Source organism: Phaenicophaeus curvirostris, chromosome 5, assembly GCF_032191515.1.
Source record: "Phaenicophaeus curvirostris isolate KB17595 chromosome 5, BPBGC_Pcur_1.0, whole genome shotgun sequence".
In the NCBI taxonomy this organism is placed as follows: domain Eukaryota; kingdom Metazoa; phylum Chordata; class Aves; order Cuculiformes; family Cuculidae; genus Phaenicophaeus; species Phaenicophaeus curvirostris.
In genome coordinates this window covers 44,767,291-44,789,543 of record NC_091396.1, presented here as the reverse complement: position 1 = coordinate 44,789,543, position 22,253 = coordinate 44,767,291, and the positions used below count along the sequence as shown (strand labels likewise).

Sequence of the window (22,253 nt, the reverse complement as noted above, 5' to 3'; positions counted from 1 at the left end):
TGGTACTGTCCCAAGAAACAAAGAAATAAAGACACCAATATTGAGGAAAAAAAGGAAAAAAAATCTATAAAGAAAGTCAGATAGATGAAACCAGCAGAAGCTGGAATTAAATGGATCCTGGAAGCACCTCTCCCTTGTCAAATTCTCACCAGTATGCAAAACTGAGTTCCCTTTTCCTTTTCCCATTAGTAGGCACTTTGTGTTTCTTCCTTCTGATGCATGAGATAACCTGACAATGGAACTCTGCTTTGGTTGTCACAAGTGTCAACACTAATGTCATTAAGGACATCAGCACAGCGTTTAGAATGGCACTTGGGCTCCATCCAGTGGTTAGAGAGCTCCTTCTGTAGCAAAACCAGCTGTAGTTACTATTATTTATGTAATCTCAGCAGGGTACTAAGGCCTAAGTAGCTGCCTAGGTTGTTGGCTGATCCCCTTTCCTCTAATACAGGGGCTAGAATATTGCTGGGGCAGCAATGGGACTGCTTCTCATTGAGATTGTTTCTCCACTCTGAGTACAAATTTAAATAAATACAACCAGATTCAGGTGCAGAGGACCCCATCAGTAAGCAAAAAAATATTCTTCTGTCACGACTTTGCACCATTTATTTGATGATTGCAGAGGACAAGTCTGAGAGTTTGCTCAGTCAATTACCTGCAGCCTTCATCATTATCTAAATATTCAAAATGGAATGCCTAACAATGACAGCTGTTCTACAGAGGTACTGGGAGTCCGAAATAATCCTTCCATGCTTGACTTTTGAAAAAATTATCAGTAAAAGACAGCATTTTGCAAGTTCCAGGGAATTTAAATATCTGACACTTGTAAATGCTATGGGAACTCGTGATAAAACACTTTATCTTACTTGCACACCATCTGTGCGAAGTAATTTCGATTTGGAAAAATTTAAGGGTCTTCCTCATCTTTCTGTCTTGCAACAGTCCAAGACAGCAGTAGTCTGACAGGAAGAATCAGCAAGATGGTGAGAATACTTGCAAGTTTACCCAGGTATGACAAACCCTGGGCAAGTAAGGAACTAAAAGGAACCAACAAAGGTAGAAAAAAAAGAAAAACAGATTGCAAATTAAAATCTGCTCTAACATGTGCCAAATGGAAACACAAAGAACAATTTCAAGTGAACTAGAAAAGCAGCAGAAAAGATTTTAAGTGTCCCTGCAGGAAAAGTAACAACATTTGCAACTAGCTGAATCTGTCAGAAACAGAAACAGAACTAAAAGCTTAGACCTCAGACTGGAGAGAATAACACAAAAACAACTATAAGATCATTTCATGAGTGGCTACAGTATCCCATCTGACCCACAAAATATTTACACAACACAGAAAATCTAACTGTAGCCACTCTGCCCATCCTTCCTTTCTAAGTAGAAAAAAAAATATCATAAGATTTTAACACTGTCATATCTGAAAACCAAATTACTTAAAGCAGTACAATTCCCAGGTGTAGGCTCAGTTACACTGGCATAAAAGTGCTTATACCTACATCAGAAATATCAATAGAAGTATGTTATACTAACTGCATCTGTATGAGTGAAATTGGAGCAAGTTAACTTGATGGGCTTCCAAAATGAGTTAAAGTGCTTGAAAAGCTGTGGGGAGATAGAGCCTGAGAAAAAAAAAAACAACAAAGCACATTGGTATGACATCAGCCAATGACTCAGACTTTTCACATGAAGACTTTACTCTGGGATATGTCACCAAGACAGCCTTAGAGGCCAGCATCTCAGATATTTTTAAGGGAGAGAGCAGCTTGAGGAGAATACACAGCTGAGGGAAGGAAAGGACAGGGAAACTAGTTGTACAAAATCCCTGCACCTCATATGACTGAAGAAAGCTTCGCTTCACAAAACTTATTAAATAAAAGTTCTTAATATAAATGAAAAGAATATGTCAGATATGACATGATATTGTATGCATGACTGAGCAAGGGGCATATCTTCATCTCATGTCCCATTATGCAGGGTCTCACAGGCAGAAAAGTCCCCAGCCCTCCATCTCCTGTTCAGCTTCTTCGGCTGAATTGTGTCCAACCTCATAGAAGCATTTACTCCAGATACCTATTATATCTGTAAACCATGCAACTGGGATACTGGAAAAGCATCACTAATAGGTACTGTTCCAAATCTGCCAGATGAAGCTAATGTCAAACAATGGAAAGCATCCTAAAGTAGCACATGGCACAGTGCTGTTACACTAGGAACCTGTACATGCTTCTTGTCCTTCAGGGCACACTAGGAACAGCCCTGAACAACTGTTTTACAATCTAGTCCTTCAGCTAGCCAACAATTACATAATTTATTTTTCCTAAACAATGCAATACACATTTGTTCTCTGCTATCACATTTCCATAAAGTTTCTGCTTGGTCCTACAAAGATACAGGATCACTGGTCGCATTTTTTCATAACTCTAAGATGGATGCATCTTTGCAGTGCCAACTTCTAGCTGTGCCCAGCCTATAAAAAATAATACCATTGTCAGGGTTAAACTGAGAGGAACAGAAGGAGTTCAGTCTGAGATCTTTGTTCCTTTGCTTTAATGCAGTGTTCAGATTTTCAGCTGATTTATTCTTCGGAGAAAAATAGTGATAATTTTCCCAGAAAAGTACTGTTTTCCAGAAAAGCTACTCCAGAATATAGATCACTTCTCTCACCTCTAAAGAAATACTGACTATATAACAGGTTTCTAGATGTCCTCTCCCATTCTCAGGGTTCTGGGAAAGAACATACGTAACTTTTCCATAAATCAGAGTGCTTCCAAAGTTTATGTCCAGGCACATACACTCTGATTATAGCCCTTAATGTATATAAGCAGTCTCACACAGCTCCGTGATTGAGCACTTCAGCTCTGTGAATAGGAAATATAACACCAGCAAAACTTTACAGGTTGAAAAATAGCAAATAGCTTGAAACCAAGTCATCTCCTCCCAGTCTGAACTTTTGTATACTTTTCATACTCATTCTATTACCATGTCCAGATATTTCCTTTTCCTTAGGTGTCCTTCATAAGCATCAGGATTCTCAACCTACATGCTACAATTTTATACCTTCTTCTTCCCATCACTTCTCACTGACCATCTCCATCCATCTCCATTATACCATAACCCCACATACACATAAACATTGACAAATTTCACCTTTACTGTCAAGGCTGATCATTAAATCCTGAATTGTTCATTGCATTCTTGTCAGTGGGGCCCTGTCATGTGTCACTCCCCTGGAAAGGACACAACCAGTTGAATTCCCCTGTCCCAGCTCCTGCATTTAACAAGCTTATTACGTTCTTGACTCCTTCCAGTACCAGGTAAAGAATACACTGACTCTGGCAGACAGTGACGTGTACGCAGTTCTGAGCCCTTCCAGGCCAATTTATAAGAAACATTTATCAGCAGAACCAAGCAAGAGCAATACTTCAAATGGTTTGAAGGAGTTGCAGTGATATTGGGAGGCACAGGCCAAATACCAGATACAGAAAAACTGTTCCAATGCCTGTGACAACAAAGCCCAACTACTGATGTTCACTAAATCCATGCCTAAGGCCCTCACAGTAAAGCAAGAGATAAGGACTCACTTGGTAGGTGCTGGTACAGGATCATCCGCCCAGCCTCCTTGCCGGCGTGGGGGTTTAGGTGGTGGACCCTTCAATAAAGAAAAGACACATTACAGTCGGCTCCAGTCAATGCAAAGTCAAGCCAATTGAGTCACCAGGTCCACACATACTAACGTAACACTACCACATAACACATGGAGAGTGTCCAGTGCTGTTTATTCATAAAATGAAAAGAAGACAAATATTGCAGGACCGGTTTTTAAGTTTCTCTGTAATCAAACTACGTATCACTCTAATCAGTATCTTGACAAGTTTCAGGTCTGTTTGCCTTTGGCTTACACCGTGTACTGCAACAGACTGATCCACAGAGGATGCAACCTCATTTTTGATATCTTGTTTCAAACGAGGAATTGTTCTCAAAAAGTGTCTGCTTTTGTCTACTGCCTAGAATAGACCAGTTCAGACAAAGCCACCCATACCAAACATCTCTAAAGTCAGTTGAGATGAATCCCACCACTGCCACCACCAAAATGCTAAAGAGGAAGTTCATTTGGAGCTCAGAGACACTCCCTGCTACTTTTTTTTTTTTTGCATTGTCTTGTGTGGGACTGTGCTGCACAGCAAGAGAAAACAGAAATTCAGCTTGGAGCTTATGACAGAGGAGTTTTCAAAGAGCACGGCCACGAATTCCCACCATGTGCGAGCTGCCCATTGCCTTTTTCAATTTTGGGCTCTGTTCTCACTGTAAGAAGCACCACATACAGCAATGCCTTCAGTGTTTTGCACAACATGCAGAAGGGCAAGGTGAACCCAGCGGATTCCATTTTATATAGCTCCCAACTGATGGTGCCCAGCGAGCAATGATGGGTTACAGGAACCATCATGAGAAAGGATAATAGGGTAAAATAAGTCCCAAAAGCAGGAAACATGGTCACCGCAAAAGATTCTACGCTGGAGCAATGGTGGGCAGACAGGTGGCTCCCACAACTTCAGTTAAGGGAATGAGCTGTGAGTCCTGAGGAGCTTTGACTTGACACAGGGAACCTTGCATGTGTGGTGGGGTCAACCCCGAGCCAAAGCCGAATTACCTCTTGCCACAGATGAAGAAGAGGTTGAGCTAACCCCTGATGGCAGGGGTCTCCCATGTTTATTTCTTGAAGCAGAAGCATTGTTTATGAGTGTGGGAAATGAAGAGACCCTGCCAGGCGTGGCCACTGCCTGCAGCAGGGAGGGGGCATGACCCTGCATAGCTCCCTGATAGGAGCAAAAATAGTCATCCTCCAAAAATAAACAGGGAGCAGGAATGAGGCAGGAGCTACAGTCCCAAAATACCAGCTTTCTTCGGCAAAGGGAGCACAGGAGGGCAGAGGGACAGGCAGGGAGCGTGAAACGCAGGAAACAGCCTCCTTATATGGGCTCATCCACAGGGGACAGAGCTCAGTCGACTGGAATGACCATGTCACAGAATGTGAAGCCTTCAGGGGCCAAAGTGAATGGAGTTTTCTGATCTTTAAATGATTCCTCCAGATTCTTAAGATGCCAAACCAGAGAAAAGGCAACAGTGCCAAAAAAGGAGCATTTTGAATTCAGTTGATCTGGACACACCCAGAGCCCAGGAAAAAGGGGGGAAAAAACACCAGATATGGGTGTGCGTGCCCACATAAACATCCCTATTCCCATTACACACCCCTATCTCAGAAGCACACTCCCTCCCACATGAATCCTTCCCATGCAAACAATCCTGCTTCCCTCACACCATCCCTCCGACAGCCAGCAGGCCCTGTTCCCGACACACAGCCTCACAACTCCTCACAAAGGTGCACGTTGTTACACTAATGTCACCAAAGAACCTGTGCCGTAAGGCTAAGGGAAGATGCAGAGTTTCCAGGGCATCCCTATACACCTGCAATTTAATTACCTCCATCAACAAAAGTAGCCTTCAGATGGAAGACACCTCAAGTGGGGCATTGTGAATCAGAGGGTGATGAGAATGACTGTCCCAATCTTTCCACAGGGCACGACTCCATGGCATCTAGGGGGCTGATTCTAATGTCTTGACAATGTTACAACATCTTCCCATTGATCATCCACATCAGGCAACCCTGGACATCTGTCAGGCCCTGACAAACATCTCACATATACCTACAGGTCTTTTATTCCTCTTGCAATAAATCAGGTAATTCTTTTTGAACTGCCTCCAGGAGCACTACCAGCAGAAAAGGCAATGTTAACTGTCAGCTGAGGATAAATAGCTTTTCTTTGTTAGTTGCCTGGAAAGTGCCACAAGAAGGTCACATGCCACATGCACTTTTGTCAAGCAAATAAACTTACCTTCATAGACTTTCACATTTCCAAAACCTCAGCATAATTTACAATTGAGAATGCAATGTCATGCATTGCCATAATATGGTGACAGGTACGGACACCACAGCTGCAAGAGCTTGAGGCAGAAAGTGGGAATAACATCAACCTCAGAGGAAGCAGAGCAGAAATAGAGGAGAGTGTTCTTCTGTAATAGAGCAAATGTGCTCCTGAACATGACCTTTTGGTGAAAAAGGCTGGGGGTTTTAACTGATTGGAACTTGTTGGTACCTATGTATTCTATCTTGGACAAGACTTATACGTATGTTCCCAATGAAAAGCCAAGCTACACACCCAAATGTTTTGGTGTTCAAAACACTGACATTGCACCAGCTCCTGACAACAGTTCTGTCTCTCAGCTCTCGCTGCTCAGTCACTTTCACAGCATTAACCAAGTACTTGTTTGCTGCAGTTTGCTTGTCCACTTAGTCTTTGTCAGTTATTTATCTCCAGAAGATTTCCTCTACCTTAGTTTCTGTAGATCATCTGCTTTTTCAAGGAACATTGCCATGGTGCAGGCTCTTTATTTTATTTTTTTCTCAGAAATTCAGTTGATTGGTTTTGAGATGGCACTTTTTCAATATTTCTCAGGCCACCTTCCTTACCAACACTTTTAAACTACCACCATAATCAGTATTTTATCACTCCCTTTGAAAAATGACCGGCCTGCATTCTGTATCTCCTGCATTAAAGTACAAACTCTACCATCTTCTTTATCAGTAGTCATACCCTTTCTTATCAGACAGATGTAGAATCTAGTTTGGTTCCTCCATTAAGGCAGAAATTTTCAGGCTACTTGTCAGATCGTGTCTGCAGTTTTGAAGGTGCTAGTTGGATGTTACTTCCTTCATAGAAGCAACTACCCTGTGTGTTTCTGGATCCTGAGGGTCCTAGCAAAGTTTCTTTTAGGACCTACTATGACACAGGCAGATTACAGACATGTTTTGTCCCTCAGATCTCAGGTGGATCTGGAAATATGGATTAATTTACCTTCATCAACATGACAGCTCCTCTGAAACAGTGAGCACTCTGTTCAGGGAAGCAGGGACTCAAATGACATTGACAGCATGCAACAGAGGACACACAATTTTTCTGTCATATATGTCCCAAAATCTGTGGGATCTACATGCTGCCTAATATACAAACACTGTGAGATTTTATACAGTATGTACATGTTTTGCTTCTATCCAGTACTGACCATGGGTGGAGCAGAAAGAAAGAAGTATGGCCAGACTCAAGTTTCCCCTTATCCAGCAAGTTGCCTGAGGCTCCTGCAACTGAGGAAAAACAAATCTCCACAAACAGGCCTGATGAATCAGTTTTGACTGCTGCCAGTTAGGAGCTGGCAGTCAAATTGCCCCACTACTTCCAAACAGCCACATAATACTTACGATCTATAGCGATCTTGGAGCAAATGTGCTATCAAAAAGGGCTCAATTCTCAGATCTATGCAAGCCTCGTCTTTGCGAAGAACAGCCCATCTCTGATGGCCCTCTTTATCATGTCCACACATTGTTCAAGTAGTGCCTCCAATTTTCATTAATCCCCTCCAACGACTTCTGCATGTCTTAAATGCCAAGTACAAAATACTGGATTTCCATTTCATCCACACACTGTCCTTCTTTATGGTCACTGACCTTCCTTTGCTAGGGAAAGTGCTACTAAGACAGAAGAAGTTCTTGGGGTGTCTTAAATATTCTCTGCCATCTATCACAGCAGGTGAAGGAACAGCTCATACTGTTAAACAGCTTTCAATAATTTCTTCCTTGAACAACTGTCAGCTTCCACCTGCACCTGCTAGGAAGTTTGTCATATTGCAGCATTTGGTACTGTAACCTGCCTAAAGTTACTGCTCTCCCCTGCATGAAAACAGTGAAGCAGCACACAACAAATTGATTCTCTGATAAAGGATTAACCAGGCAGCATCCTCTCATAACCCACCGTTACAGGGCAGTGCCCTTGAGGCCTCCTAGGCATGAACATCTCTCAAACCCTTTGCCACATAGTGTCAGGCTCCATCTTCACCACTCCTGCAGTTCTTTTGTTGCCTCCAGGTAGGTTCAGGAGCACTCAAAGTGTGAAATAAACGCATGGAAAGGAAAAGCTTTTAATAAAATTATTTTCAATGGGATTGTCCCAAATCTACATCAAGGTAGCCAAGCATGTTGGATACTACTAGAAAGGCTGGGAAACATGGCTGACTAAAAGTAGATGTCATCAAAAGGCTAGTAGATAACCTCAGAAAGCTGAAAATAACTGCCCTGCTGGCCAGCCACTTGGGGTGCACAGGAGAGAGGCAGCGCAAAGCCTTGGGGAGCTCCAAGCCATGCAGGGCTGGGGCTCACACTGGGGAAGTTGGCCTAATTAGGGAACAACAGTTCAGCTGCATTTTTGAGATTCCTCCTGGAGAATCTGGCCAACTTCCAGCTCAGCAGTCCCCAGGAAGACGCTGGGAGTCCAGCATTTCTACAAGCAACCAGAAGACCACTGCAAAAAATTAAGCAATGTCTGTAAAATGGAAGCAAGTAAAAAAGCCAGTGCTTCTTGGATGCTGGTTCTCTTTAGTTGAACATGTTTATTAACACAATGCAAGACTCTACATAGATGACAGAAACTCTGGGATACGGAGAGATAAATTCAGCTCAGCACATGACAAACATGCAGTTTCACGTGCAAAAGCAACAAGGTAATTCTGCCTCAGAGAACCCTCCGAGGTCCTCAGAGATACCAGCTGCTTCAAGAGCTACCTACTACCAGCCCAACCCACTCCCACCTGCATGCCTAAGAAGCAAAACCCTGGCAATGTGCCATATATAAAAAGTCCCTGGTGAGGGCTCCTCTACAAGCTTAAGATCACAGGGGAGAACATGATGCTAGAGAAAAACAATACAATCAGACGGTATGGTCTTTGGGCTAGGAACTTTTTGTCCCAGTAACACACCAACATTCTCTAGATCTTACTGCAATGCAAATCGTAGATACAAAAAGAGCTATAAGGGACTGCATGACAATTACACATGACTTCTTAGGTCATTAACTCTCTGAACTAGAGTGGCTGGACAGTGCCTAAACCACTGTGATTATTTTTACACAAATAAGGTCCACCAGCAAGCACCCAGCTGAGCGCAGCCAGTGCTAGGCTCCTCAGTCACACATTTCCAGGCTTCAGGGGATGTGGGGAAGAGCATTTGGGGGGTGGCTGCTGTGCAGATCCAGATCAGACAATGGAATGAGAATTCAGAGCTGTGTGCCAACCGCTGTGTGAGGGTAAGAACTAGGTCAGGAAAATACCACTCTCATTAAAGGCCCTGATCATATAAAGCCCTAGGCCATGTCTACACCACAGGGGCAGACACACCTGCAAGCTGGATCCACATGACTCTGCTTGAGTCTAGAAAGGGATTACCTTTAGGCACTTCTGATAACAAAGCTGGTATCTCCCCAGGCAGAGTGCAGGTGCTTCTCACTGAGGGATCTCTGCATCATTTCCACCATATTTCAGGATGCAAATACACTCAAATAACCCCACCTACCAGGGCCTTTTTCTGACATTAAGTCCACAACTGGCTTCACATTTCTGGCTCTTAAACTTTTTTGATAGCTGTTCATCCAACAAACATTCATGGAAAACAATTGTTCCTGACATGTCTTAACCTAAAAAATAGCCCATATTTGACCCTTCTTTTTTTTTTTTTTTAAAAAAAAAAAAGCATTGGGAACTAGAACTACACAAGGACTTGGTTGCCCCCTTTGGAAAGATCAGAGCCTCAAATCCTCTTTCCAGTTGCTGCCTTAAAGCATGTCGTCACTCAAACTTTGAGTGACAAAGAGTCACAGAGGTCAGTATCAGCCTAGATAAGAGACAGAAATCAGGTACTCTCCCCCACTTCAGACCATGAACAACCTCGAGACTACCTACGGTATGTCTACCAAAGCATAACTAGAGAACAAGGTCCCACCTGGACCTGCTAAAATGTTGATGCCTTCTGTTAGAAAGGCCCTGTTTGGCCCTGTGGCCCAAAATTTTTTTCTGTTCCATTTTGCAAAGCTGAGTAGCTTCATGTGAAAGGATTGAAAGCCTTCTCAGACCCAGAACAGCTCGCATCTTTTGTCATTACATAAAATATTCTCTAGAGAGGTGGGAAAGATTACTTGATACATTTTTCAGGACAAGGAAGAGAAGAATAAGATCAGTATCTTCCATCTTAGAAAGGAGACGGTGGGTTTAATATTAAAGCTTATGTATAAAGTATGTGGCTTCAAAATCAAAATTAACACCTCCATTCCTGGAGGTCCCCAAAGGTAAGGAAAATCTCTGTTCCACTGCTGAAGGCTACAAAACACAGGACGGGGGCCAGGATCGCTCACTGCCAGCAGAGGAACATGCGCTCCCAGAGCTCTCAGTGATATGCCACAACTCCACAGGACAGAGTTTCAGACACACTGCAGTCCTCATCCACCCTTTACCATCTTAACAGATCCAAAGGCCCATACTGAAATTGTCTACATGCTATGTAGGCACCTTATACAGGCTGTGGATTTTTCTAAGAAGATCAGGCATTTAAAGACTCCTGTGGATCTGAGTTTAGGGAACCCCTGCAGTTCTCCTGTACAAAGCTCTAGCCCTCCTTTTAGACAGGGACTAAGCAACCTAGAGGAGGGACTTCTCCAAGGCCCCAAAGCAAATCTGTGGCAAAGCCAGGGAGAGAACCCAGTAAAATCTTGGCTCATGGCCATATTCATGGCTCTCCTGCCTATTCTGCCTCTGCAAATTAACTGAGATATTATAATAGACTCTTTATTATACCCCTGATCAGCCTTACAGCCTTTGACTAATTGTCCCAGGCAGCCTCGGAAGGTGCAGCCAAATGAGTGATTCAGCTGGCAAAAATCAAGATCCAAGATGAGTGGTTTGCCAAAGGATGCAAAACAAGTCTCAGAGCAAGCAGATGGCTGGAAGGCAGGGCTCCAGCAGGTACGTTCACATCGACAGCCCAGATGGGGCTGCTTGTTAGTATTCAAGCAGCCTCAAAGTATCTTATGTGCAGCAAGAGGAAAGGGACCAAATCCAGGAAGACTCAGCACAGCCCAAAGGGAGTTCAGAGAAGGGTTACATGAGCCATCAGGAGGATGAAGGGGCCAACTTCGGACAAATGATTCAAGAAGCCAAGTATTTCAGCTTGGCCAGGCAGTGACTAAGGGAGGGATACACTGCAACAAGTTTTGGATCACACTTTATATTATAAAGTTCCACTAACAATTGGTTTGGAAGTGACTTACCATACAATTACAAGAAGTTTGCAAGCATATAGTACAATAAGTTAAAAGCAGCTTACTGATCAATCAGATTTCTGTACGTTCAGTTAACCATCTTGTTACCCTTCACAAACAGAAAAATACTGTAAGGTGCAACTGTGATGCTTAAGAACAAAATTCTGAATGAAGGGTGCAGGAATAATCCAAACGAAGAGTTTCAAAGCAGGGATCACTTCATACTAAGGAAAAATGTCCTTGCCAGGCACCATTATATAACATCCTTGAAGCAACAACAATTGCTCAAGTGGAAGAGTCACATCAGTTTAGTTAATTTAATGAAATTTAGCAGCCAGGAGCAAGAAGGCACCTGTGGCAAGTGACCAGCATGCAGTAGAGCATGCAGTACCGCAGTCCTTTGGAATCAATGATTTAAGGCACTACATGGAGGTAGAATCAGTTCCAGTGAAATGACTGTATGGACTGGGTTAGAGGGAGGGGTGGGGGGTAGTTTAGATCAATTATCAGGAAAAATTTCTGTTTGGTAACCAGTCCCCAAAACTATACCCATCAGCAGGCGGTCTCTTTGCCTGATAAAATGGAAAACCGCTCTGGACATAGTCCTGAACCATCCATCACTGGTGAATAAGCCCAGTGGATCTTTCCTTCAATACCATCTCTGGTGCTACCAAGAGAAAACTGAGCTAATCTGAATAGTCTTGACTCATGGCGATGTGCATACCCTTCTGAGGCCAGAATTAATGAGACAGATGACACAGGTTTCTTTCCTGGGCTTTAAATTTCACAAATGGACCTATTATGCTACCACTACTGGGCTGGTGCTTCAGCAGAAAGAGTGAAAAGTACAGGAGAGGATGTTTTAATTGTCTAACATATACAGAGAACAACTCTAGCCAGGGAAAATTGGGCAACACCAATATCACACTTAGGAGTAGTGCAAGATAATCAGCCCAAAAACTTTAACAGAAACAGGTACTAGTCCTTAGGTTGTTCTGAACACAACCAACCTGGCTCTTAATGTCAAAGGAACGCTGAGAAGTATTTCAGCTTTGCTGCAGGATGAGAAAGGACATGTGAATTCTTTTTGTCTGTATAACAGGACCCTGATACACAGAAGCACTGTAAGCTTCTGCATGGTAGCTTAAAAAGCACTTATGGTAAGTAAATCTCTTACCATAAGTGGTAAGAAGCACTATGCCATCCTATTAACCACAGATATTAGCATTCCAGCACTGGTGCAATAAAAAGGAAAGACTCATAGAAAATACAACAGCGCACTTCCTTGTTACTACTGGCTAGCCTTCTCCTCTGGGGCACCAGCAAGACTCCACAAACCATAAGAATACGTTTTCTTCTTATGTGAGCAAGCTAACTATACCGGACAGCAAATCTAGGCTCAGTCAGGTTTTGTACTCTATTAGATAATTGCTGCCCTGACTTTTAAATGAAAACAGAGTATCTTTCCAATGGCTACACATACATCTGTGACCTCAGAATAAGATGCAGCAGCTGATAACACCAGCTGTTACAATGATAATTAAAAAAAACCTGTCAGCAATAGGAACAGAAGATGCAGGAAAGGCACTGCATCTGAGGCAAATATTGTCTTATTCCCCAATACAAGAGTCCCCTCTTAAGGTAGTCTCCAGACAGAGGTTAGTCTTTCTAGTCCCCTTCAGAGGAGCCAGCATCTACCTAGAAAGCTTCTAGTCTTACATCGTCAACATTTTCCTCAGGGTCTTCATCCTAGAAGGATCAGGAGGGAAAAAGAGAGAAATAAGTTAAAAGGAAGAACTGCAGGAGTCTGCACAAAATAGCTTGAAGATTGACACAAATGGCTGTCCTGCAGTACATGCTTTGCAACCTTATTCGCTTCAACAAAGTTGATGCCACCATCGTGAGATTTTTATATCCACAGTCATTTATGCATACACCAACTACAGTAAGTGCCAGTGGCGGGAGAGCCTGCAACCAATCAGAACCTTCAAATGCACGTAAAGAAAAAAAACTACAAACGAGAGTGAAAGGACTGAAGACTTGGTCCTCTGCCCTGTAGTATGAGGCCAAAATTATTCAGGTGTGTAAGACACTAGAAAGATTTGTATGGACAGGCTCTGCAATCATGCCAGAGACCTGAAATTATGCTGTAGCAGTCATACTGGGGGTTAAACACCACATCAGGCTGTGGCTCTTTTTTCAGGACCTACTGTTTCCCAAGCCAAGGTCAGATCCTCCACTGGGAGCAGCAGCTGTAGCGGTTAGCACCAGATAGGCCAGGCTGATGACAGTGTCAGCTTTCGCAGATGAACTTTAGCTAACCCTATGGTATAATGGAGTAGCTTATTTATGAGGTAGATGAGTAACTCAAGGGAAGTAGCCTGTTAATCACAGTCAAAGTTGCAAACTCGTAGAGAACCTTTCAGACGATAAGAATGCCAGCATCAGAAGTGATGGCAACCAGTTCTTAGGCACCAAATGCAGTAATCTGGAACCCAGTAATCTCTATGAGATCTTAGAAATGACAGTGCTCAGAATCACACAGGGAAAGCGAGCAGCAAAAGTGAAATCAGATTCACCCAACTTGTAAAATCTGTTGGAAGTGTATAACTATCAGCCAGGGCCCCACTTGTTCCCACAGCCGGGAGCAGAAAGGCTTTTGCAGGGCCCAATGTGACCTAAGCTTCCCTGAGCCCAAGTGGTACAGGATTCACAGTAGCACAGAAGGAAGTTCAGCTGGACAACACATGTTGGAAAAGCATTTAATAACCTCTTCTTTGAGTAATCTTCCATGTGGATTTCACCCTCAGCAGTTGATTTGCAGTTGTTTATTCACTTGGGTTAGATAACCAGGGTCCTATGTAAACAATGTCTGGACATCAGCCTGAGGAAGCACTGCCAGGAGTGTCTGTAAGCCGGGTGGTGGAGGTCCAAATAGCTGCTTTGCAAAATTCACCTGTGGAAACATCCTTCCAATATGCAATGTAGGCAGAACAAGCTTTTGTTCGTCTACATGAACCTAGTCTGAATAAGCTATATTTTACAGCACAGATACACTCTATTTTTAACTACCACCCCAAGGACCACAACTTGCATAGTCAAGCTTACCAGTAGCGGGCAGGACAAGAAGAGAACACACTCTCACAGAAGTGAAAGCACAGAGTCTTTCCCCAGGCCTTGCCAAAATGTAGGTAAGAGGACCAGCAGGGAACGTAGATAATTTTGGACAAACCCCGATATAAAGTGAAAGCGTGGAGATACTCTTGTCATAGTCTGGAAACTCCTCGTCCTTTAGGCTGACATATGGCCTTCTAAAGCAGTCTCCACTCAAAGGATCTACAAGTGTTGCCAGAGATACAGACAACATCACATTGAGACTGTAAGAGGCAGAAACACAGGGAAATCTCAAACAAGGTCCCAAGGGAATCCTGTCACTGTACGATGAAAAGAAAACAGACTGTGGAAGCAGGACAACATTAAAATATTTTTGCATACTGATTTCTTATGGAACAGCAAATAAAATTTATTGATACATTTTTTAAAAAGGCTTTTCCACTCAGCCTTCCAAATCAACCTCCTCAAGAGCTCCAAACTTGGCCAAACAACGTCTTTTGGTGGATGCCATCAAGCCAGCATTCAGGCTGTTGGACATAGCAACGTTAGAGCAAGGAAAAAGGTTTGACTCTCATTCTATAAAACTGTCCAGACTCCCTAGTAGGATGGGACAGCAAAAAACATCTTCAACAGATCTCATTATAGGACATGCTCCTCCCATTCATTACTAAAGTAATATGACCAGCTTGAGTTTGTCCCATTTTGTCAGAAACGTGATAGCATCAAAATGAGTAAAAAGTAACACATCAAGCCAGGGGATGGAAAAGGCCTCCCAAGAGAAAAATGGGATACATTACTCCTCTGAAAACGAATGTTTGAAATGTGGAGTTCTGGCACACAGCACGCAGATTTATCTCTAGGAATTCCCATTTACAGCATATTCCCCCGGGTGCCCAAGTGCCTGCCTATTTGCCAAGGAGCTCTAAAGGCCAGGAACACGCACTGCCATTGCTGCAGGAGGAGGCTGACTGCACCAATTACAGCAAAGACTCGTGTTCCTTCCTGCCCCATGAAATAATACATAGCTGCAGTGTTGTTTGTTAGTACTTGTACTTCTGAAAAGGCAGGAATGCTCTGCATGCCAGATGGCAGACTGTGAGCTTTGTGACCCTTAGCGAGCCCCTTGAGGAGACAGAGGTCTAAATTTGAAGGTAATATAGATACTTCCAGAGAGGAATAGTAATTACCAATTAGAGATTTGGGCAGAGGAATTACAGGTACACCACTACACCTGAGGAACTTATTGTGGGAGATACATGTACACACAACACACACTGAAAAGATACTAAGATATCGTACGATTTTCGTAGAGCTTGAGGAGGCTATAGAAGGCTATAGGGCACAAAAGATCGCAGTCGTGCCCAAGGGAAGGGGGTTTTAACAACTCTTTTCTGACAGAAGACACACAACTGAGATGTACCATTATTTGGAGTCTCTTTTGAAAGACAGAGTCCAGGTCAAGGAGAGACCAACAGTAATCTGATAAGATCAATGCTCCAAGTCAGATGATTTGCCTACTGACTTCAAAACAAAGATCTTTTAATTATACTAAATGAGTTGCTCACCCCTCAAAATGAACTTCCTTGTAAGAAGCCCAGATGTTGAAATATGGACAGACAGGTACTTTTTGCTTCCTTCAGGCAAGATGCTCTGACTTGGAAACACTTCATGGATGGTTCTCAGCATCATGAAAATACCAGAACAACAGAACAAATAATGTGTTCGCACCAGAAATTTGAGCTGGGTGGAAACTAGGTGGATTGACATGGATCTAAAAAAAAAAAAGTCAAGGTGAATTTTAAAACAGCTTTAAAACCTTGAGGAACTACTGAGGACAGAATCCAGAAGCACCTGAAGGTGTAAATATGGCAAAGGTTTAAGACAAACTCGCTTGCCTTCAAAATCAGCAACAAGAATAAAACCTCCTATGCTGAAATCAATTACATGGGCCCTCCTCCACTACTGTCGGTTCCAGAAAACTTTTTTTAAATTTTGCATTTCTTTTGGGAAGGTTCCTTGAAAAGTTTTCAAGATGACCAGATGGCTGAATGAGACATCCATTGTAACAGCTGACCGCACCACTTGGACGCAAGCCAAGGCCAAGCTTCCAGAAAAGTAAAAGGTGATTGCCAATCTAGGGAGAAGGGAGAAACAGTATTAGTTCTATTAAATGCTCGGTTTTGTATCAGATATGGTCACATATGAGAGGCCTCCAATTCTGGACCAAAGGCAAAGGCTGAGGGTCATTTATAGTGGATTTTGTCTCTTCTCCAGTAGCTCCAAGGTTTACAGTTAACAGCAACACTTAGCAATAAACTGCCTGAAGAGAGACTATTGACACAGGTGTTTCTTCCTGTTTCTTCCTGGTTAAGGTCCCTTAATAAGATATTTGAATCTTCTAAGGTGTGGAAGGCCGCACCCTTCTGCTGAAGAGCTCAATGCTTTCAAACATTAGATTGTAACTATGTCTTAGTCCTTTCCAGGGGTGCCCAAGGACAGGAGCCTTTATGGTCTCTTCACAGCTATTACAATGCCCGTGATGCAAGGCACACCAAGTAAAACCGCAGTAAGTTACAGTCAGTCAGCTGTGGTCTCTGGTCTCTTTCTAACCAGGGAATCACTCCAGGAACTAGGATGGCCAGTTCCAGTATACCTGGGGAGGGGAAAACGCATAGGTGGGAGATGATTCTCCATTATGCCTATCAAGACAAAACAGCATACGTTCACCAGAAGAGAAGCCTGTTCTATGACATGTTATTGTAAGCCAAGCTGTAACAGTGTAATTTTTAATAGCAAAGCAGTGACTCCCAGGAAATACCCCCCCACAAAACCATTTTGGCACCGATGGCTGGGATGCAACTACTCAGTGCAGCACAACAGTTCTGTCCCAGCACTGTTGATCAGGGAGTAGCCGCTCTCAAGACAGATGGTCCCAGGGCTCTGAGCACAGCAGCTTGAAGCACATTTGTTGCCAGGATGGCCAGCAGTGCAAAGTGGGTTTGTGATCTAAAGAAGCCAAGAATGTGGTATGCTGGAGACCTCCCTAGCATTGCAAAAATCTAATTTAAACAAATATCACTATAAGGTGGCAATCTGATTACTCTTTTGTCCATCTGAAGGTGTTAGGGAGCAAAATCAGTATGTCATTTCTTGACAAGTGGTCCTTCCAGGAGGACATGCCTGTGGAGAAGCCATGCTAACATCACAGAGCAAACTTCCAAGAAGAATTTGAGCATTTTGTAGCGCTAAGCAAGATGATGATTCAAATCTTATATTTCAGTTTCAGATCTTATATTTCTGTGTATTAAAGGTTGCTGCCTCATTCCCCTGTAAAAGAGAGGTTCCAGATCATCTGTCTTTTAAAGATGTAACAACAGAACAGACTCCAAACAAAAACTTTCCTCAAAAGCCAAGTGGGAATGGAGTTTGCATGCTATAACCCACAACACAGAGTCTCAGATGCTGCAAAGCTGGCTCCTACCATGACCTCTGTAGACTGTGCAAGGAGGAAAGGAAAATGAGTGTCACTAAACAAACTCAACGCTGACCACCTCAGAAACTGTGGTCTGGCTCTAGCAAGGGCAAAATGCAAAAGTAAAGCATTTGCTCACCTGTACTCCGTCTTGCCACCATAGATGGTGGCGAAACTTGTCATAAGGTAATGTACCTTTGATACGGGCCTAGGTGAATTAATAATTGATGAACAGGATAACAATTGTTTAGCTTATTAGCAATTAATCAGCTCGAGATAAGCACAAAGAAAGGACTAACACTTAAGGGTAAACAGAATAGTAATAACTGAGCAGAAGCAACTGACACTTAAAAGAGCAGCAGAATAGAAGCTGCTCACACTGAAAGAATACACAGGATGACAGTTGTTTAGCTAAAGCAACACATTTCTATAAGCCTTCATGTAAGAAGAGGGTCTGTTGATTTCTGATAAGCAAGACAAGTCATCTGGAACTGTGATAAGAGCAGAAAACAACACTGACAAGAATGGCAAGGATCTGGAGAACACGCGTGCAGATTGAAGTTAAAGGAAGTTAAGACAATCGACTTTATCTCTAAGAAGACAGTGCACAGGCAAAAACGGGAAGAAGGCTCTTCTCAAATTCATAATAAGACGCAGGGAAAGGTTATGAATATGTATAGGTGTTTTCTGGAATATGTAACACTTTACTGTATAAAGCCAAGACAAGTTGCCAAGATGGGCATGCACGTTTTTTTCGAGAAATAACTCCCGTGTGTCTCAGCGCTGAATAAACATACCTACTTTATAACTGTAAGAGTTGGTCAAAGGATCGATTTCTGTCTCAACATTTTCTCATTTTTAGCCTCAGAACTTGACTGTATAAATCACAAATGCAGGCCTCAGAAAAACGGCCAGAGCTGGTATGGAATGAATGCTTTGTACCTAACTACCTGTACCTGTCTCCTTATCTCAAAAATGTTTTGTACCTGTCTTCAAGCCTCCTTGCTCCCTACCATTGTGAAAGATCCACGAAGCAAGGAGGAAAAGACAGGAAGATTAATGACGGGACTTACCACAGACCCATAGCCAACAGAGCATGTGCGCAAGGTGATGATGACTACTGGCCTTCATCAGGAGACCCCCAAGTCGACCACCGCCACCAGAAGGAGCACATGCACCAGGGGAAGAGACCTGCGGACACTACTCTCTTGGCATGTGTGGCCTGCTAGGTGGAGACTGGCATATCTCCACAGGCAAAGGCGGGTCACAGGTGTATTGACTAGCATAAAAGACAGTTCCAGAGCAGCTGAATTAGGGGGTTACAGAAGATCAAGACAGAAGAAGACCCCTCCACTGTGGGATCACCTCCAGCAAAGACCGAAACAACGGAACGCCTTCTGGACCAGGACTCCCAGAGACGCTGGACATCTGTGGACCCGTGGTGGTAGCTTTGAACCCCTTTTCCTTCCCATATCTTTCCTTGTTCTCTGTCTCTTTCTATCGTAAGTCACTTTATGGGCATAATTAATAAAGTGCCAGTTTAGATCGAAATTTGACTCCCTTGACTCTTCGAATTATTTGCACTCTGAAATCATAAATGAAATGAACCATCACACATCCACTTAGGGGTGGACTGTGACAATAACCTCATAAGTTATAGAGTCTTGATTCCGTCAAGAATAGTGTCATACATCACTGCACATATAGTGTCACCTCCTCGTTCTTTTATTCCCATGGACAATACGCATGTGTAAGAGGAGGAGGCCCCAAGTCCTGTCTGATGCTACTTTCCACACCTCCCATTTGAGAAACCTTAGCCCCAGGTATGACCCTGTGTGGGAACTACACACCCCGCAGAGGGCAGGGGCAGGACAGGGGCAGGACGGACACGCGAGTCCCAACTCTTCAAAGGACAGAGCAAAGCACGTGGGAAAGAGACTCAGAAGAAACGAAGAATCCTCCACTGCAGGGTCACAGACAGGTTCTCCTGACAGGACACCCACCTCTCCGACAGAAGCAGACGAGGAACCCTTCCTGCCGAGATTTTCATTCGGAAAGAATTCCCGGCGGGTCCAGCGGCCCAGCCTTAGTTCCTGCAGCGCGGGGGGAGACACGGAGGGGCAGAGGGGGCGCGGTTAGCGACCGGAGCCGCGGCGAGCAGGGCTCCGCGGTAACGCCGCGGCCCCCGGCCCTGCCCGAGCGCACAGACCGGCCTCCCGGGCCGGAGACCCCGGGGGGAGCCGCTCACCGCGCCGCCGCCCGCCGCCCGCTCCCCCTCGGCCTCCATCCGCCTCATCCCGCCGCCAACCGCCGCACGTGCTTCCGGGGGCGGCACCGGCACCGGGAACCGACCCCTGGCACCGCCCCCCCCGCCCCTGCGTTAAGGCAGGTGATCGTAGGGCCGCGGAATGGTTTGAGCCGGAAAGGACCTCAAACCCATCCAGTCCTACCCACCCCTGCCCTGGGCAGGGACCTCCCACCAGCCCAGGCGGCCCCAGGCCCCATCCAGCCTGGCCTTGAGCACCTCCAGGGACGGGGCAGCCACAGCTCCCCTGGGCAACCTGTGCCAGGGCCTCACCGCCCTCAGCGTGAAGAATTTCTTCCTAAAGCCTAGTCTAAATCTTCTCCCCTCCGAGCCATTAATCCCAGCCCTGCAGATCCGTCTCCTCATAGGGAGTATTGCCAAATCTCACGACGGCTTCTGCTGCTCTTCCCAATTCTCTCTAGCTCTGTAACGCTGCATTCCAGGCAGGGCAGCCAGTCCCCAGAGCGCTTGGTGGAGGCAGTCCCAAGGATCAAATATAACTGCAAGCATCGTCACACACATGCCTCTCCAGCGTAAGTGGTGCAGAGATTTCCAGTGAGATGCCTAAAACGACCCCAGATCCCTTCCTTGGCCAGAGAGATGTACAGATAAATTGCAAGTAGATCTGGTTTTAGCACCACGTGCTAAGTAAACATGCAGTTCTCCAGTACTTCATCCATTTGCCTATCTGACGTTCATCATAGTCTTCACAATCTTTAATCTTCGATAATTGTGATCCACTTAATTCTGCTCTTACAGTCAAGGACTGTACCGCACCACAAACTGTACTGTGCCATGATGAAAATTCACTGTGTAACCCTGAAGTTTTAAGCCCTCCGGGAATACCTTTTACTAAAGGCACCAGATCTCGCTCCCTACCTGCTCAGCTTTAGTAGAAGCTCGTGGTCTGGCTGAAGAACTTTAAGAAGTCTATATAAATTGCATCAAACAATTATCCTGTTTTCCATTCCTTACTGACATTTTCAAATAGTTGTGCTGTGTATGTGATGATCTAATCACTAAATGTAACAAGATTTGTGGGCAGAGGGAATAACTTTTTATTAGACCAACTGACCAACTGAAAAAAAAAAATAGGAATTCTGTGCCTGAAAGCTTGTCTGTTTTTTCCCAGCTATATCAACTAGCCTAATAAAAGATACTATCTCTCTTTACAAACTTTGACATGTTCAAGGAATTCAGTAAGTGAGACGTCATTTTCCTTTTTTGAAGCCAGGCTGGTTATGAAATCATGATCTTCCAGATACTCTGTTCTTCTCTTTTAATTAGAGATTCAAGAGGTGTTTAAGGCACGGGTGGATGAGGTGCTAAGGCGAGTGGTTTAGTGTTTGATAAGAATGGTTGGACTCGATGATCCTGTGGGTCTCTTCCAACCTGGTTATTCTATGATTCTAAGTAGAAAGGGCAGTTTTCACCTAGCCTCATGCTTCACCACCAGGGATATGGCCCTGCATTTCCCACTTCCCATCCACTCCTCCAGAGATGCCGCAAGAGTGCAGCTACACAGATACCAAGAGCCAGAGGGTACTGTAGCCCTGAGGCTGCAGTAGCTACTGTGGGACATCTGAGTAGAAGTGTAGACTTAGAGCTGACCTTCTTGATCAGAAAAAGAGCGTCCTAAGAAGAGCATGATTGCGTCCAGAGCAACATCTGCTGAAGCAGGAGGGCACCCGTGGAGTGGGAATCCTAGGGTAGAAGCACGTTGCCAGTTATGGCCACAAACAAGCAGCTGGTGGGGTGTTGCTACCAGAGGCAGGGTAGGAACAGTACAGGGTGCCATGCTGGACACGAGTCAGCAGGACCCATGGGTTCACTTGTCTTGAATCGATTCCCGCCCAGCTCCTCCTGATGATCCCCACCAGTCCCCATCCCAGACACCAACCCCTAGCACATCCTAGCTCCTCCCCAGACATGCTGCACTGCTTGCAGCCCAGCCCAGTGACACGACTCTCAGGCCGACTGAAGGCGGGTGGGATCCACGTGTAGGAAAGAAAATGTGTAAGCAGCTGGGGAATCGTGTCTTGCCTCAAGATGACTTCAGAGATTTTCGATGAGAGGGAAGAGCAGATCTGCAGAATGAATGAAACCTAAAATCTGTCCTGCCTTGAGTCCTTCTGGACTGCTCTGCTCATCGTGAATGGGATTT

The 22,253-nt window shown here is 44.3% G+C and overlaps 1 protein-coding gene across 3 annotated transcripts in view; it reads right to left on the bottom strand.

Moving 5' to 3' along the window:
- The window catches only part of IFT43 (intraflagellar transport 43), a 46,893-nt gene extending 26,806 nt beyond the window's left edge, over positions 1 to 20,087 (bottom strand). Inside the window, exons 1-4 of one of the 3 annotated variants that reach the window (XM_069858510.1) lie at positions 20,033 to 20,087; positions 19,788 to 19,877; positions 12,918 to 12,947; positions 3,588 to 3,655 (exon numbers count right to left, since the gene is read on the bottom strand). In XM_069858510.1, the coding sequence (XP_069714611.1) occupies positions 3,588 to 3,655; positions 12,918 to 12,947; positions 19,788 to 19,877; positions 20,033 to 20,080 (236 nt within the window). In that variant the 5' untranslated portion in view covers positions 20,081 to 20,087. Of the gene's footprint in view, positions 1 to 3,587; positions 3,656 to 4,654; positions 5,314 to 12,917; positions 12,948 to 19,787; positions 19,878 to 20,032 lie in introns of those variants that run through there. The other 2 variants (XM_069858511.1, XM_069858512.1) reach the window with 2 other exon arrangements.
- Between the last annotated feature and the right edge of the window lie 2,166 nt (positions 20,088 to 22,253).